The sequence below is a fragment of the Cornus florida genome, unplaced genomic scaffold (assembly GCF_030987335.1).
Source record: "Cornus florida cultivar Cherokee Brave unplaced genomic scaffold, ASM3098733v1 CherokeeBrave_3.0.0_Hap2_Chr10, whole genome shotgun sequence".
Lineage (NCBI taxonomy): Eukaryota > Viridiplantae > Streptophyta > Magnoliopsida > Cornales > Cornaceae > Cornus > Cornus florida.
Genome location: NW_026775580.1, coordinates 83,127,739 through 83,148,534, shown reverse-complemented (window position 1 = coordinate 83,148,534; position 20,796 = coordinate 83,127,739). Strand labels below are relative to the sequence as shown.

General features: G+C 33.3%; 2 protein-coding genes across 2 annotated transcripts; one reads left to right on the top strand and one right to left on the bottom strand.

Annotated features, from left to right (window-relative positions):
- The first annotated feature begins 5,399 nt into the window (after positions 1 to 5,399).
- Positions 5,400 to 6,554, top strand: LOC132278007 (F-box/kelch-repeat protein At3g06240-like). Its single transcript, XM_059779841.1, has one exon. It carries the CDS (start codon positions 5,400 to 5,402, stop codon positions 6,552 to 6,554), a length of 1,155 nt encoding a protein of 384 aa, XP_059635824.1.
- Positions 6,555 to 11,365: 4,811 nt separating this feature from the next.
- LOC132278006 (uncharacterized) lies at positions 11,366 to 12,108 on the bottom strand. Its single transcript, XM_059779840.1, has one exon. The coding sequence runs from the start codon at positions 11,993 to 11,995 to the stop codon at positions 11,366 to 11,368; it is 630 nt and encodes a 209-aa protein (XP_059635823.1). The 5' UTR covers positions 11,996 to 12,108.
- Positions 12,109 to 20,796: the final 8,688 nt, after the last annotated feature.

Below are 20,796 nucleotides of genomic sequence, written 5' to 3'. Positions count from 1 at the left end.
CCTATTAATACAAGGATTCTTTATGGTATTAGGATCAGGGGGTGTCCTCCTCCTTTTTTAACTTGAATTAGGTCTGAAATTTAGTGATTTTTTTATTTTAATTTTTTCACCTAAAACTCATGAATTGAGGGACAATTCACAATTGTTTTGATTGTTGTTAATACGGAGTAAATAAGGCTTTTTTTTTTTTTTTTGTGGTATGACAAGAACGTTAAGAGAAGGTGCAAAGGCTCCAAACTGAGCTTCCAAAGACAACATTGTGCAACCTACCACTTAGACCACGAAGGTATTAGAAGCAGTTAACCATAATATTTTCTTCTTTTTTCCGTTAAGTAATAAGTGAATAGGATATATATATATATATATATATATATATATATATATATTATACATTGAAAGTACATATTGTTTTCGATCATTTTATATTTTTAGAATGATCGAAAACAACCATGTGTTATGTACCTCTTGTACGTTCTTGAGCATATTGCATATAACTACAAATAAAAGCTTAGTTTTAGATCGAGTTATAGTAATTAAATATGGTTAACATGGTCTTATTCTGCGCTCCACTTGATGATGTTTATGTTCACCAATAGTAATGAAAATTTTCACCATACAATAGAAGATATAAATAAATATATAAGCACGCAGAAATTAAAAACAGTTTGGTCGGTGTCCAAAATCCAAATGCTTGAAACATAAATTTATTTTACGGGCTGTAATGAACTAGAGGACGAATGTGAATTCAATACACAATGATACCCCTAAACAGTCACATATAAATACATTTTAACTAAGAAAAATATAGCTTATGAATTGATCTAAATGACTTTTTTTTATAAAAAAAAAAAAAAAAAAAAAAAAAATCTCAATATCGCTACATTATATAAATAGGATACACACATTTAAATTATATATTTAGGGTCCCTTTAGAACCCACCCTAGACTACAAACTTAAAAATACTGTCGACGACCCCACACCTCAGCACCAGTGTTTTGATATCGTTGCTAAAGCATATTGTAAGACTTGGGTGAAACAATGGTCTCCAAACAAGTTACTGCCTCATTCCATTGATCCCAAAATTAGGGGGAGTATGGTGAAACTGCGCGCACCTATGTGTTTTCTCTTTGAGATAGCACATGACAAGCTCTCTGCTACCAATTGCAAATAAATATTCTTCATTGTTTGAGAAATCCAAAGGCTTCATGGTACCACAAGAGATGCGAAACTCAAATTTAGTCCAAGACGCTCTCATGCCATATTCCTTCATCAACCAAAAAGCAAGGGGAGCCAGGATTGCAAAATAGAGGGGCTAAAAATAATTAAACCCGTGATTGCTTAGTGTATCAGCCATACTCTAAATACAGAATTTTCATGCATCAGTCATTCAATTAAACCCAATAATTTACAACCTTCTAACACATTTATACTTTCAAACTCAAACGTATTTTCCCAATCAAGAATCCCCTAAAGTCTACTTCATACAAATATTAAAACAAACACCTGCAATAATGCAAAATATATATGTCCCTTATCAACAAATTCACATTAGAGAAAAAGACCCATGTGCTCCGCCCCTTACTAATTATTAATCCATTATATAGTAAATTACCCAATTTAACAAGAAATCATCAAGTCATCAACACAACCCTTTTTTTATTTTTTTTTCAAAAATAAAAATTAATATTTCACTGGATTAACAATAATAATCCATGATATCCATTCACTTATATCTTGGTGTTTTACACACGAAGAGTTTAGGTATTCTTCCATAAACTAACAATGCGTTTGATTTATTGGGTTGGCCTTGTTATGTTTTATTATGGTTTATTTTGTGATTTGGCATGTTCATGGTTCATGGACTTACTCATATTTAAGGCTTAGCCTTTATAAATTTTGTAACTCCTTTTATTTATAGAAATACTATGAATTGGACTGGACTGATAGGAAGAGGAAGAGTAATATATGAACTTATAGGAACAATAATACTAAATTTTCTTTTTTCAATTGGGCCTGAATTATAGCCCAAGTTAACCCATTACTGGGCAATCAAACCACTACTAAAGAGTAGTGGTAATATATTATCGGGTAATTTAAAAAGTCATTTTACTCATATCTTAATTGAACCAATGGAGATTTCCATTCAGAAATAACCCCCAGCTGTTGTACTCAATTAAGAAAGGAAAATATGAAATCCTTCTCCATGAATTTGATTTTGACTTCACGTGCAAAATATTTTACTTGAATCTAATCATACTACCCTTTTAATCACTTAATGACTAAACTACCCCTATTTAAGTCTAAAGTTTAACTCCATATTTTTCGGCGTGTTTCAGCGGTGGCCAAACGTGAGTCTAAACAAACAACCTCAACCAAACTTCAGAGATTACTTCAGTCCAATGCACTCCTTTTTTAGATGAAACAAAGACCAAATTGCTTTAGTCTGGCGACACCTCAAGCCCTCTTTGGCAAAACCCAGCTCAGTCCGGCGACGTCTTAAGCAACCTCGACCCACCCCGATGAAATCCAATTCTATCTCGTGAGCCTCAAGGTTCTTTCTACATGAAACCACAATGGTGACGATGACCAAACCAGGTAGTAATGTGACTTGCATGCTTTATCCGACAATAAACCGGCGAGCTCCAGTGAATGACCAAACTAGCTCCACTACCGCCAAGCTTTACTAGTGAGCTCTCCTTGGCGAAACCCAACAAATTGCTTCAGTTCGGCGACGCCTCAAGCTTCCTTGGTGAAAACCAGTTCAGTCCGACGACGTCTCAAGCAACTTTAATCCACCCCGGCGAAACCCAGTTCAATCCCAGTGGCCTATTCCGTCCAAGAATAAGAGAACAAAAAATCAAATATGAGCCAACTTTCCACCGGTGGTCTATTCCACAAGAATAGGCGCCTTCTGATCGCGACCTGTGTCACGGATTCTCGGAAGATGAAAAACTATAACTATCAACTACCCTCTCGTTCTTACAAGAGAATTTAAATTTTTCGAGTTACCACTGTTAATTATGACGAAGCATAGTATTCAGAAGATTAAGGCAACAACATAGTTTTTAAGTCGTTTAATTTATTTACAATTTCAAGCCGTCAAGATGCTAAGAAAAACCTACCCTAAGATTTTCACTAAATAATTATGCTGCTTAGGATAAAAGTGTGTAAACAAGTATAATGCTGTACAAGTATGTGTGGAGAGAGAGAGAGAGAGAGAGCGTCATGAAATTTGACTTCATTTTTAGAGATTCAACAATTAATTTCCATCAGTTTGAATTCTAAAAAACCCAATATTCTAGGCCAAGACAAATTCAAAACTGTGTGCACATATTTGCGAGATTTATACTCATATGCTCTGGATTAGCTGACCCATAAAATTTGTCAAACAACAACTAACAATCATGATCCAACAAGACCACCCACTGTTCACGTTGATTAGTTTCACAAGAAGGGCATAATTGTCATTTGAAATTAACAATTTCAATTTAATAAAATAATAATATACTATCAAGGGTATTATTCTCATTTTACAACAACTTAACAGTTCTGTTACAGAAATGAGGCAACTTGATAATTTTTGTTTGTTTAGGGAATTGTTTAATAATTGAGGGGATTATATGTCGTTTTTGTAAACGATAGGGAGGTGGGGATTATGATTTTCACCTTATTTTAAATTGAAGTAGTTATATATATGGAGGACTCATAAATATATTCTGGGTGGACTAATATATTTTGGACCAAATAATTATAGTGAATTGGTCAATTATACAATAAATAAGAAAGTGAAACCCTCCACTTAATTGTATTTTAAATAAACAATTGATTAAAAATTACTGGGTCGGTATAAGTATCACTACTCATTTAATCAAGTTTTTGATGATTCATTGTAAGCATGCAAGTACTCAGTTTTCTATATCTATAATCTTTTAATGTATTGAAAAATAAGAAAAAGAAAGATGAAAATCCCTACCTCCAATATAAGTGAAAACAATTAAATTTGTTTTTAAAAAAATTAAAGATTGACCCAGAATGCATATCAAAATAAGTTGATAAAATGATAATTGCAAATACTTATTGTTAGATGGCGTGCAGAATGTTGTATGTAGTGAGTCTCATGTACGGCTTGTGATCATGTTATCCCTTTAATCCAACTTGGATAAGGTGGTCATCTACCACTTTTGTTAGAGTTTTGGAGAGGTACTGTTAAAGTTGTTGCTATTATGAAATTAATTTAGAATATTTTTTGTACAAGGCAAAAATTATTAGAAGTTATATTAATAGATGTAGATAATCAAAGTTTGGTATTTTAAAATTTACCGAAGACATTAACTCCACTAACGAGGCCGCTGCAAATTAATTTAGAGTTTCAGAAAGGCCCTATTGTTATTCTTATTAGTCAACCTAAGTAGTTACGAAGAGGAAGTGCATGTGTTCGAATGGCCCCATTGGGAATGGACTCTACCATTTACACAATATGAGCAATACTTGTGGGTGAACGTTTTTTTAGACAAAATAAAAATCCAGTTTACAAAACTTTTAATTTTAAATTTTAAAAAATAAAAATGAGAGAAAACTCTAAATTTAAAAATAAAAATGATAGAAAATTCTGTTTACTTTTAATAAAATCATATAAAAACCGGATTTACAAAGCCTTTTTAAACTTTCTAAATGGATATTTTTAGGACAGTGGAAGAATTTCTAGGCATCGAGGGTGGAGGAATTCTTTGAATTTCGAAATAAAAATGATTTAAAACTCTAATTTTAAAAATAAAAAAATGGTCAAAAACTCTTTTATAAGTATATTATATATACGGATAAATGTAAATAGATAGATATAGATATATTACTCAACGGATAAAAGAAGAAGAAAAGATTATGATTAACGTGATAAATTGTGCTAATTAACTGTATGCAAATAATTTAGTTCATACGCTAAATTATTTACTCCTATTATATTACTGGATTTATTAGTAACTATCAAAGCAATTTGTTGTCACCCGTGAACATAGTGTCACAAGCAATTTATTTATTTATTTTATATTTTTTTAAGTGAAAAAATAATAATTAAAAAATCACACGTTTCGGACCTAATTCGTGACAAACAAGGAGGAGGACACCCGTGAACCTGGTGTAGTGTCATCTAACAAAAAGAATCCTTCAATTAGAAGGATGATTATTAAATAACGAAGTTGGAAAGAAATATATTAACATTTTTTTTTCATAAATCAGGATATCCAAAATTATAAAATACCGTCATCCTATTTGGAAAAGAAAAAGGAAACATGTTTGGCTCTGCATAAAATCCCCGTTGAAGTGAAATCTAACGGCATAAGAAATAAGTTACACATCAAAGGCAAGAATAGAGAAGTGCTGGAGCGTGAGAGCAACACAAGATATGGCTACAAAGAGGGGGAAGGGAGAGGATTTATTACAAATCATTCCGTACGATCTCGTGATGGAAATATTGTCATGGCTACCGGTCAAGTCTATTCTGCGGTTCAAGTGTGTATCCAAGTCTTGGCTAGCCATGTTAACAAATCCTCACTTTGTCAAGCTTCACCTAACAAGATCCAGCAACTCCAAACTCGTGCTTACATGTTCGTTGAACTCTATGTACTCTTTGGAACCTCCTATTCCAATGCGGAATCTCTTCGTGTCGTCTTGGACGGACATCGTTGAAGCAGCAGCGAGTGATGATGATGTAAAAGTTGAAGGAATTGAGATCGTTAATCCTTGTAATTATGAGCAGAAGGCGTTTGTGAGGATCGCCGGCTCTTGTCGTGGCTTGGTGTTATGTTATAAGCCTGGTCATCGTGGTACGCTATACTTGGTGAATCCATCAACCAGAGAAGTGAAGAGATTGCCAGATTTACCATTAATAAGTGAAAATTATGCTTTTGCAATATCACGCGGACTTGGCTATGATGCGTCCCATGATGACTATAAGGTTGTTCAAATCTTGTCCCCTTATTATTCTACTGAATTTATTACGTGTGTATATTCACTAAAATCAAAATCAAATTCCTGGAGAAGGATTTCAGATTCTCCTTTATCAATTCAGGAGGACAGTTGTGGGTTGTTTCTGAATGGAAAACTCCACTGGTTCAATCAAGATATGAGTAAAATGGGTTTTCTAAGTTTAGATGAGGAGAAATTCGGATATGTTCCATTACCTGATATAATATTACCACCACAGCTATTTACACCTGGTTTGATTGGAATTGTCAAAGGATGTCTTTATTTGGTATCAGAAGCTAGCTGTTGTGGCCTCACTTTCTGGGTGATGAAGGAATACGGCATGAGAGAGACTTGGACTAAATTTGAATTTGGCATCTCTTGTGATACCATGAAGCCTCTGGATTTCCCAAACGATGATGGTGATGTAGACTTATTTGCAATTGGTCGTACAGAGCTTGTTATGTGCAATCTAAGAGAGAAAACACATAGGCGTGTGGAGTTTTACAGTGTTCCCCTATTTTGGGATCAATGGGATGAAGCAGTAACTTGTTTGGAGACCATTGTTTCACCCAAGTCTTACAATCTGCTTTAGCAACAATATCAAACCCGAAGAATTGTGTGAAGTCGTGTAAGATTAGGGTTATTTATTTTGCCTATTGTTGGTGCCAGTAAAAATTTTCAGATTAGCATGAGCTAAAAGCAAAGTTATCATAACACGGACTAGGCATTATATTATCCAATATGAAGTTAACCATGCATTATTTCTTGGTGAAAATCTATTCAAATTATACACAGAAAGTCGATCAATTTTACAAATTTCATTTTTATTTTCTTAATTTCTTCTTTTAAGTTCAATGTTTCAAAAAGCGCATATTATTGGGTGGGAAAAAAATATTTTGAAATAAATAAATAAAATTTATTTTCTAGACTTTTTCAACTACAACAATTGTGTGAAGTCCCGTAAATGCGTTCAATGGTTATTGTTGAATTGGTTTGAGAAATCTACCCTATTTAATCTGAAAACTCTACTCTGATTACCCTATTTAGTCGTTCTCTATAACATTACTTGATCATCCACTAAATTAAAAAGCTTCATTATCAATTTATATCAAAACCGAAATTTGTGCTTAAATCAATCATAGGGTTTCTCGTATGTCTTGAGGCCAGTGAGAAGACTTGTATTGGAGGCCATCAATTTGCATTCCAACCTGAAAAGTGCATATATATATATATATATATATATATATATATATATATATATATATATATATATATATATATATATATATTACAACAATAACAAAACCAATTTTTTGTTTTTTTGTTTTTTTTTCCTTTTTCTATTTTTTATTTTTACTTGAACGTTGAGGCTTTTTTTGTTTAGTTAACAACTACCGCCTTAACAACCTAGGTTATTCCATTAATTAATTAAAATCATAACTACTTTGTAACTTTGCTTAATCAAAAGAACATTCCAAAGAAGGTGCGAGCAAGTTATTTTAATCGGCCCATCCGAGCTTTCAAATCAAAAATCATTGTCGTCAGTTATGAGAATAGACAGGCGCATAAATTATAATTTAATTTTTTAAAGTTATTTATAAAACATATTCGGTAATCTATACTATGTCAACCCTTAATAAAATTCTCTCAACGGTAAACGAATGTGTGAGGACGAGTTTATAGTTGTTGGAGCGTGTGAGGTGAAGCTTGACAAAGTGAGAATCTGCGAACATAGTGAGCCAAAACTTGGATACAAACGTAAATCGTACAATAGACTTCACAGGTAGTCTTGATAGTATTTCGACCATGACCTCGTTCGGGAGGGTTGGTGATAACTCGTCTCGCTTCACCCTCTTCGTCTTCTTAGCCATACCTCCTCAACTAGTAGATGTCTAGAGTTCGTCGCCGGGAATAACCACCAGATTGAAGCAACGGTCAGCGTCCGATCTACCGGTCTACCTTTCTCTCTCCTCCCAACACCATTTTGTGCTGCTTGCTTCAGTTTCTCTCTCTAGCGCCGACCTGATGATGATACAAAACCCTTGCTTGACTGTCTTCTGTTTTGCTTCACTAAAAGTATGTGGGCTTGGGCCCACTTGGTCAACACACGCATGGATTGGACCAACCCAACTTTCTCCCTCCCCGGCTCAACTAAGCAGCTCTGTGTCTACAAGTGTACAGTATTAAATTTCTTCTTGGTCTCATTAGTATGAATCAACACATTACGGATCCAACCATTCCTTATTTAATAAACTTGGTTTTAATAAAAAGATTTTCTTACGCCGTTTTTGGAATGGGAGGATTTCGTTGGAATTAAATTTGGAAAGAAATTTCATATGTTTGGACCGGAAGGATTCAAGGATTTGAGGGAATTTGAAAACTTACACATTTTTTTTTTTTTTTTTAAAAAATTTTTTTTATGTATCTAAAAAAACCCTCATCTTTTCATGGTTCTTTTCTCCAATTCTCATTATCTACAGACTACAACGGACCAGTCTTTGCTTTTTTATTTGAAATTGTATTTTACTCCAACTTTGGATATTTCCTATCTATTAGTTTTATGTAATTACTCTATTAATGGCGGAATGTTTTGTGGTTTTTCTTTTTCCTTTTTTTTCTGTTTTTTTCTTCTAGGTTTGGTCAATTGGCCAGTTGATGCATATAGGCATTATTATTATACACGCGTCCATCGGTTACAAATGGTACAATTTTTTATTTTTTTAATTATATTGTAATTCCTTTTCCATTCTAATTTTAAATCCCAAAAAAATTGGTTCCAAACAAAGTGTTAGCCACTAAACAGTCCCCAAACCGATAGGAAGGCTTCAAATTTTATTTTCAACCAATAGGAAAGCTCCAAATTTTTATTTTCTTATATATTATATTTTTATGAAAAAAATCATTTCCTTCTATTATTATACATCAACCAATATAGAGATTTAATAGTGGGCATAACAGTGGATTTAAAAGACACCAATGCATGTACTAAGTTGAAATAATAACAATAAAAAGTTATATAAATTCTACTTACATGATACTCACACCGAACACTGACTTATTTTTTAATTGGTTATTTATACCAAATAACTAAATGAAGGATTCAACTTCTTTATTTGTTGTATAATTGGACAATTAAAATAAAATATTTAATAATTTATTGTAATTAATAGGTGTAAGAATCATTTTAAAAAAAATTATAAGAATATTATTACCTCTATATATAAATTTGAATATATATATATATATATATAAGAGAGAGGAGTGCATTGAGTTCAATCCCACTAATTTTGGCCAAATATTACAGAAATATCTTTTGACCAAATATCACACTGAAGTATGTTTCGAAAATAGCTTTCACTTGTGTACAATTTTATTTTTTCGTCACCGACACAGTTAAAAACGTACAGAAAAACAACTTCATCCCTAATTTTTTAATTTCATTTATTCCGAAATATTTTATAACTTAAATGACCAATTTAGCCCTCTTTATTACTCCTACCAACTGCACTCACCCCCCTCTCTCTCTTAACAATCTGCCCAAGGGGGGCTGCTAGATGGGGCCTCGCCTTTTCCATTTCCCTTCTCTCTCTCCCCTCTAAAAAAAACAAGGTTTCATTTATATACATTTACAAATGTAATAATCTCATAGCAAGCTAATTCACGAATCAAAGATATATATTTTCAAGTAAAATTCTTATCACCCATGGTCCATCTTCTTCTTTTGATACCTTCACTTCATGATAAAATGGGTTTCTTACTAACCAAAAAAAAAAAAAAACAAAGAGTAGCTAGTACACCAGGTATCTATATACTCAATAAATCATATTTACATTATTCCTTAATTAATTGATGAAATTGATATCATTCATGATCATGGGCTCGATGTATAATACGTTACTAATTCAATAATTTAGTTTACTCTTTTTTTGATAAATATAATTTAATTTGTTTTACTTTGTTCTGTTCATGCCATATAAAATAATATTTCTTACTTGATTTAACTCAGATTTGTTAGTTCTTACTTGAATATTTTCAAGTGACTTTTTTTGTTCTCTGTTGATGATGTGGTATTCAAACATGAATTGCATCAGATAATGTTAACATTAAATAAATTTTATTTTTATTTTTAAATATATATATTTAAATATATATGTTAACAATTTTTTTAATTATAATATTCAACTTCATGTTTTTAAATTTAATTATAGATTTAAATTCAAATTTATTCATTTACTTAAATAATAATATTAACATTAAACAAAAATGCATGTGAATATTAAATATATTTTAACATTAAATAAATTATATATAAATTTTAAGTATTATATATATGTATAATATTAGAAAAAGTTCTCCAAATTAAATATATTATGTATTATGATGAAACATGTGGCTTTCTGTGCTTGTGCTTAATATATTATGTATTAGGATGAAGCATGTAGTTGTAAAAATATGAAATGTGCATGATGTCAAGCAGTATCACATATGGAACAATGAAGGGCAGAAATGACATTTTTATTATCAAATAACACTTCACTCTGTCAAACCAAAGTCAAACGGGAACAATATTTTTTTTTTACAATGTAAAAAGTAGTTTGATACATCGGCAAAGTAATTTTTGAGATGTGATCGAAAAACATTTATAATATGAATAAAAATTATTTCAAAAAGATATTTCCGTATAATATTTGATCAAATTTAAGGAAATGTCAATGTAATTAATCCTAATTTTAAGCCCACAAACTACATTGGACTATCCCATTATGCCATCGACGCAAGTTAGGTCACACACACGTTAGCCTATTGACATATATACATAATTCCTTAAAAAAGAAAAAACAACCTGTGTGACATTAATTTGAGAAATAGTACAATCACAAGGGTTAACATGATGGTGCTAACTCCACTACTACCACATTCAAATGATACGGTACCAGAACTAAATCTTATATACTAAAACAATAAGGCAAAAATTAAAAGGGACCACATAATAAAGAAACACACCATGTGGTGCCAACACTAGGCTGCAACATTATTCACCATCTTGATTTGGAAATCTTGTGAAAAAAATAATAATAATAATTTGGAAATATTGAATAAATACCACAAAATTGAATTAAATTTATAATCACCAAAGTTAGAAACAAACAAGTGACATTTCAAATGTCCTCATGGACCTCGTCTACATATATTCTTGTATATATTCGAATTTTGTATGTACATAGTACTTGTACTTAATTAATTGCTTCCTCCATATATGCTTTATTATTTACACGTGTAAAATGATTCTTTAACGGGACTTCAGCCAAAGTCCCGGGTAGGACCATTTACATCGAGGAAGTCCTCGGCCCATGTAGCGTAGTCTTTTACAATATTGACCTCCTGATCACCACTTGGATAGAATTACATCACAAAACATGCATTAGGATTCTCGTCACTGAACATTTGAGGGGCATGAGTCGGGTACAGAGGCGGGTATGATGGTGGATAGTCCACAACATGAGTTGGGTATGGAAGCGGGTATGAGGGATATTTCATTACGTAAGTCGGGTACGGAGGCGGGTATGATGGTGGATAGTCCACAACATGAGTCCGGTATGGAGGCGGGTATGAGGGATATTTCATTACGTAAGTCGGATACGGAGACGGGTATGTTGATGGATAGTCCACAACATGAGTCGGGTGTGAGGTATATTCCATGACGTAACCCTGATTGATATAGCCTTGATTAAATTGGGGTACAAGATCGCCATAACCCTCATTAATGTAACCATGATTATATGCAGGTGCAGGTGCACCATAATAAGAGTACTGAGGGTGGTACCCATGGTACTCTATTTTGTTCACCTCAACCTTGGGCTCCTCCTTCTTGCTCGCATCATCACCACCACCACCGGCAGCCTTCGCCTCGCCTTCTTTCTTTGCACCCCCACCGTTTTTTTTCTCTTTTTTGTCACCACCGCCTTCTTTTTCCTTCTTGCCTTCTGCGATCACGGACTCTACACCTGATCCATGGTACCATTTAATCACCATTAATCACCACATATGAAGACGAGTGTGAATTATTTGTTAAAAAAAAAAAAAAAAATGTAAAAAGACGTCTATTATGAAAAAACAATAATATTTGACCCGACAATTCTATCGTACATGACCAAGTTGCCACACTAGTGTTGTAGGTCAGAATTAATGATGCATTATTTCAAATTAAAATGTGACGGAGGAATTGACCTTAACTAAACCATTAAATTAACATTATAATAATGATAATTATTATTCATATCAATTAAATAAGATGATTACATATGCATGTAGCATAGTTGATTAAATTAAATAAAGGTTGGGAATTTTTACCTTTGATCTTCGATATGATTCGTTTTATTTTATCCGTGCATTTGGCACAATGCAACCGAATCTTCAGAGTGACCGTACTTGTGAGAGCCTATACAACCGCCACAAATAAATAAATAATTAATTAATAAAACAAAATTGGTTGAAAATTTCATAACTAAACTAAATTAATCTATAAGCATCAACTAACAAGTAATACAAATTTGTGGCTCAAATTAATACTACCTCTGTTCATTTTTAATTGCCTGTCTCATAAACTGTGACTCACGTAAGCGGATAATTAAAAAGGGACAGAGGGAGTACTATAGTAACAGAAAATATTACACAAAAATCATACTTCAGATTGGCTAACATGCGCTGTATGCGCCAGCGCAATTTAGACAGAATCCTATCTGCAAACCCCACACGGCTCGGGCTCATATAGCGCATGTTAGCCATGAGCATGACAACAGACACACGGGCGCAAATTAGAAGGTTACCACTTTCGGGTTCTTATCGTCTGCCGGCTTCTTGTCGTCAGATTTTTTCTCCGTTTTTTCCTCGGGCTTCTTATCTCCACCGCCACCAGCAGCGGCGGCATCCTTTTTGGGCCGAGGAGAGACGATTTCCACCTTCCTTTTGGTCTTCTCTGCCACTCTATCTCTAAGTTTGGCCGGGTCCACCTTCCCCGTCACCGTCAGTTTCTTGCCCTCAATGTCCGCCTTCACCCTCTCAACACCTGAATTGATCCACCAAGCAAAATTTCAGAAAATTGAATTTATCAAAACTACTAGGAAATATTTGAGCATCAAATTCAGAAAAGCTTGTGAAAAATGGGATTGTCATTCTTCACATTTATAACTGAAAATCAGATTTAATTTCTTGATTGATAAAAATTTAGATGATCATTTATATATATATATATATATATAGTATACTGTGTCCTTGTGTATAAATTGATACAAATATATAAAAATTGTTACCCTCAAAATGACGAACTGATCATTTGATTTTCTTGGCACAGCCTTCACAATGCATGCCAATCTTCAAGACGACGGTGGTGCCGGCGTCGGCCTTCTTCTCTCCATCACGTTTTGGTGCATCTTTCTGGAACAGAAATAAAATTAAAGAAACATTTAGCGACTAATTGTACCTGAAATTGTGATGAAAATTTAATGAAATGTAAGAGTTGGGAAACTTGTGATCAGGGACTAACCTCACCCATTTGTGGTTGTTTGGAGTTTTATTAAGTATGGGTTTAGGGTTTGGTTTAGGTTGGAATGAAATGCAATGGTTTGGAGTAAGAAAACGGAGGCAGGGATGGGTGTCATACAGAGTGGGTTAGATGGGGGTTACGAGTCTAATGAGGACGACGATGATGATGGGCCGCCGGCGGATTAGATTAACGGTTTCCTTTGTACGACGGCGTTGTTTTACTCCGGATAATCTTGTTTTTGACGAAATGACTGAATTACCCACTCACTACTTTGAAAAAATTAGCAAATCGAGATATCCAAATTTATGTATTTCAAAGAACAAGTATCTGCAACTCACCCGTCCTTTCTCTCCCAAATTCAACTCACTTTTCCTTCCTTTACAATTATCTATTTCTTTCTCTATTTCTCTATTTATAAAGTTTTCAAATTTCATTTCCTACATGGATTCCAACTATAAAGAGTTACCAAATAAATCAGAACTCTAAAATAAAGTATTCCAAACAAAAAAAAAAAACTAATTTTAATTTGAAACCACAAACTCAATTGACATCAACCTAAGCGAATTTTAATTTTAATTTTAATTTTAATTTATATATATATATTAATATACAATATATATATTTAATTATTTTAATTGTAAAAGCGTAGTTTATCTAATAATTGTCACGGTTCTAAATAAATAAATAAACAAATAAAAAACTTTCCTCAATTATTAGTTTGGTAAAAAAATAATAATAATACTACTTCACTGCCATTCACAATTGGGGTGTTTTATCTATTCATTCCCACATGTAAATAAAAATAAAAAGAGAAATCTTTACTTATGTTGTATGCTACTGTACAAAATTAGCACTGCAACTTGGCATGTTGCAAAGGCAGTGGATGTTTAACCTGTGATATAAAACGTAGGGATGTTCATTTGGTCCCAAATCCGTGAAATCGATTTAATCTAAATTTAATTCCTGTGGATTGAGTTGATTTTTTAATCTCGTGGTTGGATCACAAATTAATAAATAATGAAGTCGTAATTTACAAACTATGAATTAGAAGAAAAAAAACTGGTCTGATCCGTTCAAATTTATAAACACTATATTTATTTGACAATCCCAATAGACTAATCATCCAAAAGGTGATGCCATGACATCCTTTGACAATCCCAATAGACTGATTAAATTGTGATGATAAAATATTATAATTTCAGGTAATAGAACATTCCCAAATTTTTCCTCAGCTAAACTAAGAGATGCCATTTTAGACATATCTTCATTAAACCAGTGGAAATTACCATTCAAAAACACTTCTGAAACGAACAGAATTAAGAAACGAAAATCTGAAATCCTGCTCCAGGATTTTGATTTTAGTGAATATAAACTCGTCGTAATAATTTCTTTATGGTGATAGTGAGCCTTAAGCATATTGTATATGATTACAAATAAAAGCTTGGTTATATTTGTAAATATGTTAGTATGGTTTCGGAATTTTGGTTTACAATGTCTTAGGTTCAAGTCTCGGTTTGAATTTGTTTCTCTAATTCTGCTGTACTCCATCCTTGATGATGTGGAATGAATTTTCTTCATACAATAGAAGATATAAATAAATGTATACGCACCCACAATAAACTGGCTATCACCAATTGCAAATAAAATTTCATTTTCGTCATTTGAGAAATCCAAAGGCATCAAGGTAACTGTAGAGTATGGGAGGACAAACTCGGTTCTAGGGAAGTCGACTCCTTTGTATTTAGTCCAAGACTCTCTCCAGCCGTATTCCTTCTTCACCCAAAAGGTGAAGTCATCAAAGCTAGCTTCTAATAGGAGATAAAGACATCCTTTGAAAATTCCAACCAATTCAGGAATTTCAATCCAACCAGGACGTAATGGAACATCTCCGAATTTTTCCTCATCTAAACTAAGAGAAACAATTGTACTCCCATCTTCATCGAACCAGTGGAATTTGCCATTCAAAAACACTGCTGAATTAAACACACATGAAAAAGGAAAATCTGAAACCCTTCCCCATGAATTTGATCTTGGTGAATATAAACTGATTTTTTTTTCACATAATGAGACTACTAAAACCTTGTAGTCATCAAGGGATGTATCATAGCCAAGTCCAAAAGATGCAACATCAACAGAATTTTTAAATGGTGAGTCTGGCAATTTAAACACTTCTCCAGTTGACGGATTCACCAAGTATAACGTGTGGTAATCGGTAAAATGGCATAACACCAAGCCACGACAAGATCCGTCTATACTCATCATCCCTGCATTCTTATGATTACCATCATAATCATAATCATAACCATCACCATCATCATCATTATCATACATATGATCATCATTTAAGATGTGAATTCCATCAACGTCAATCCTAGTACTCCCTTGATCTTCAACCATACCACTGCAAGACGACACACAGAGACTTGGAGGAGGAAGATATCCCAGAAAGTTAAACGAATGTGTGAGGACGAGTTTAGAGTTGTTAGACCGTGTGAGGTGAAGCTTGATAAATTGAGAATCTGCGAACATGGTGAGCCAAGACTTGCATACACACTTAAATAGTACAATAGACTTCACTGGTAGTCTTGATAGTATTTCGACTGTGAGATCGTGCGGGAGGATTGGTGATAACTCTTCTCCCTTCTTCTCCCTCTTCGTCTTCCTACCCATACCTCCTCAACTAGCCAGGCCTAGCCTTCTTCAAAGAGAATGAATTTTACGTACACCCAAACACAGCTTCTGGATTCTCTTTTTTCCAATAAATAGTTTTTGGTACGTAAGATATCCTGATTTATGGTAACAATGTTACTACTATATTTCTTTCCAACTTCCTTATTCCTTTTAATACAAGGATTCTTTATGGTATTAGGATCAGGGGGTGTCCTCCTCCTTTTTTAACTTGAATTAGGTCTGAAATTTAGTGATTTTTTTATTTTAATTTTTTCACCTAAAACTCATGAATTGAGGGACAATTCACAATTGTTTTGATTGTTGTTAATACGGAGTAAATAAGGCTTTTTTTTTTTTTTTGTGGTATGACAAGAACGTTAAGAGAAGGTGCAAAGGCTCCAAACTGAGCTTCCAAAGACAACATTGTGCAACCTACCACTTAGACCACGAAGGTATTAGAAGCAGTTAACCATAATATTTTCTTCTTTTTTCCGTTAAGTAATAAGTGAATAGGATATATATATATATATATATATATTATACATTGAAAGTACATATTGTTTTCGATCATTTTATATTTTTAGAATGATCGAAAACAACCATGTGTTATGTACCTCTTGTACGTTCTTGAGCATATTGCATATAACTACAAATAAAAGCTTAGTTTTAGATCGAGTTATAGTAATTAAATATGGTTAACATGGTCTTATTCTGCGCTCCACTTGATGATGTTTATGTTCACCAATAGTAATGAAAATTTTCACCATACAATAGAAGATATAAATAAATATATAAGCACGCAGAAATTAAAAACAGTTTGGTCGGTGTCCAAAATCCAAAAGCTTGAAACATAAATTTATTTTACGGGCTGTAATGAACTAAAGGACGAATGTGAATTCAATACACAATGATACCCCTAAACAATCACATATAAATACATTTTAACTAAGAAAAATATAGCTTATGAATTGATCTAAATGATTTTTTTTATAAAAAAAAAAAAATCTCAATATCGCTACATTATATAAATAGGATACACACATTTAAATTATATATTTAGGGTCCCTTTAGAACCCACCCTAGACTACAAACTTAAAAATACTGTCGACGGCCCCACACCTCAGCACCAGTGCTTTGATATCGTTGCTAAAGCATATTGTAAGACTTGGGTGAAACAATGGTCTCCAAACAAGTTACTGCCTCATTCCATTGATCCCAAAATTGGGGGGAGTATGGTGAAACTGCGCGCACCTATGTGTTTTCTCTTTTAGATTGCACATGACAAGCTCTCTGCTACCAATTGCAAATAAATATTCTTCATTGTTTGAGAAATCCAAAGGCTTTATGGTACCACAAGAGATGCGAAACTCAAATTTAGTCCAAGACGCTCTCATGCCATATTCCTTCATCAACCAAAAAGCAAGGGGAGCCAGGATTGCAAAATAGAGGGGCTAAAAATAATTAAACCCGTGATTGCTTAGTGTATCAGCCATACTCTAAATACAGAATTTTCATGCATCAGTCATTCAATTAAACCCAATAATTTACAACCTTCTAACACATTTACACTTTCAAACTCAAACGTATTTTCCCAATCAAGAATCCCCTAAAGTCTGCTTCATACAAATATTAAAACAAACACCTGCAATAATGCAAAATATATATGTCCCTTATCAACAAATTCACATTAGAGAAAAAGACCCATGTGCTCCGCCCCTTACTAATTATTAATCCATTATATAGTAAATTATCCAATTTAACAAGAAATCATCAAGTCATCAACACAACCCTTTTTTTATTTTTTTTACAAAAATAAAAATTAATATTTCACTGGATTAACAATAATAATCCTTGATATCCATTCACTTATATCTTGGTGTTTTACAAACGAAGAGTTTAGGTATTCTTCCATAAACTAACAATGCGTTTGATTTATTGGGTTGGCCTTGTTATGTTTTATTATGGTTTATTTTGTGATTTGGCATGTTCATGGTTCGTGGACTTACTCATATTTAAGGCTTAGCCTTTATAAATTTTGTAACTCCTTTTATTTATAGAAATACTATGAATTGGACTGGACTGATAGGAAGAGGAAGAGTAATATATGAACTTATAGGAACAATAATACTAAATTTTCTTTTTTCAATTGGGCCTGAATTATAGCCCAAGTTAACCCATTACTGGGCAATCAAACCACTACTAAAGAGTAGTGCTAATATATTATCGGGTAATTTAAAAAGTCATTTTACTCATATCTTAATTGAACCAATGGAGATTTCCATTCAGAAATAACCCCCAGCTGTTGTACTCAATTAAGAAAGGAAAATATGAAATCCTTCTCCATGAATTTGATTTTGACTTCACGTGCAAAATATTTTACTTGAATCTAATCATACTACCCGTTTAATCACTTAATGACTAAACTACCCCTATTTAAGTCTAAAGTTTAACTCCATATTTTTTGGCGTGTTTCAGCGGTGGCCAAACGTGAGTCTAAACAAACAACCTCAACCAAACTTCAGAGATTACTTCAGTCCAATGCACTCCTTTTTTAGATGAAACAAAGACCAAATTGTTTTAGTGTGGCGACACCTCAAGCCCTCCTTGGCAAAACCCAGCTCAATCCGGCGACGTCTCAAGCAACGTCGACCCACCCCGACGAAATCCAATTCTATCTTGTGAGCCTCAAGGTTCTTTCTACATGAAACCACAACGGTGACGGTGACCAAACCAGGTAGTAATGTGACTTGCATGCTTTATCCGACAATAAACCGGCGAGCTCCAGTGAATGACTAAACTAGCTCCACTACCGCCAAGCTTTACTAGTGAGCTCTCCTTGGCGAAACCCAACAAATTGCTTCAGTTCGGCGACGCCTCAAGCTTCCTTGGTGAAAACCAGTTCAGTCCGACGACGTCTCAAGCAACTTTAATCCACCCCGGCGAAACCCAGTTCAATCCCAGTGGCCTATTCCGTCCAAGAATAAGAGAACAAAAAATCAAATATGAGCCAACTTTCCACCGGTGGTCTATTCCACAAGAATAGGCGCCTTCTGATCGCGACCTGTGTCACGGATTCTCGGAAGATGAAAAACTATAACTATCAACTACCTTCTCGTTCTTACAAGACAATTTAAATTTTTCGAGTTACCACTGTTAATTATGACGAAGCATAGTATTCAGAAGATTAAGGCAACAACATAGTTTTTAAGTCGTTTAATTTATTTACAATTTCAAGCCGTCAAGATGCTAAGAAAAACCTACCATAAGATTTTCACTAAATAATTAGGCTGCTTAGGATAAAAGTGTGTAAACAAGTATAATGCCGTACAAGTATGTGTGGAGAGAGAGAGAGAGAGAGAGAGAGCGTCATGAAATTTGACTTCATTTTTAGAGATTCAACAATTAATTTCCATCAGTTTGAATTCTAAAAAACCCAATATTCTAGGCCAAGACAAATTCAAAACTGTGTGCACATATTTGCTAGATTTATACTCATATGCTCTGGATTAGCTGACCCATAAAATTTGTCAAACAACCACTAACAATCATGATCCAACAAGACCACCCACTGTTCAAGTTGATTAGTTTCACAAAAAGGGCATAATTGTCATTTGAAATTAACAATTTCAATTTAATAAAATAATAATATACTATCAAGGGTATTATTCTCATTTTACAACAACTTAACAGTTCTGTTACAGAAATGAGGCAACTTGATAATTTTTGTTTGTTTAGGGAATTGTTTAATAATTGAGGGGATTATATGTCGTTTTTGTAAACGATAGGGAGGTGGGGATTATGATTTTAACCTTATTTTAAATTGAAGTAGTTATATATATGGAGGACTCATAAATATATTCTGGGTGGACTAATATATTTTGGACCAAATAATTATAATGAATTGGTCAATTATACAATAAATAAGAAAGTGAAACCCTCCACTTAATTGTATTTTAAATAAACAATTGATTAAAAATTACTGGGTCGGTATAAGTATCACTACTCATTTAATCAAGTTTTTGATGATTCATTGTAAGCATGCAAGTACTCAGTTTTCTATATATATAATCTTTTAATGTATTGAAAAATAAGAAAAAGAAAGATGAAAATCCCTACCTCCAATATAAGTGAAAACAATTAAATTTGTTTTTAAAAAAATTAAAGATTGACCCAGAATGCATATCAAAATAAGTTGATAAAATGATAATTGCAAATACTTATTGTTAGATAGCGTGCAGAATGTTGTATGTAGTGAGTCTCATGTACGGCTTGTGATCATGTTATCCCTTTAATCCAACTTGGATAAGGTGGTCATCTACCACTTTTGTTAGAGTTTTGGAGAGGTACTGTTAAAGTTGTTGCTATTATGAAATTAATTTAGAATATTTTTTGTACAAGGCAAAAATTATTAGAAGTTATATTAATAGATGTAGATAATCAAAGTTTGGTATTTTAAAATTTACCGAAGACATTAACTCCACTAACGAGGCCGCTGCAAAGGCCTATTGTTATTCTTATTAGTCAACCTAAGTAGTTACGAAGAGGAAGTGCATGTGTTCGAATGGCCCCATTGGGAATGGACTCTACCATTTACACAATATGAGCAATACTTGTGGGTGAA

Excerpts from the sequence above, each read along its gene's own strand:
- LOC132278007 (XM_059779841.1), top strand. The coding sequence starts at position 5,400 with ATGGCTACAAAGAGGGGGAAGGGAGAGGATTTATTACAAATCATTCCG.
- LOC132278006 (XM_059779840.1), bottom strand. The coding sequence starts at position 11,995 with ATGGTGATTAAATGGTACCATGGATCAGGTGTAGAGTCCGTGATCGCA.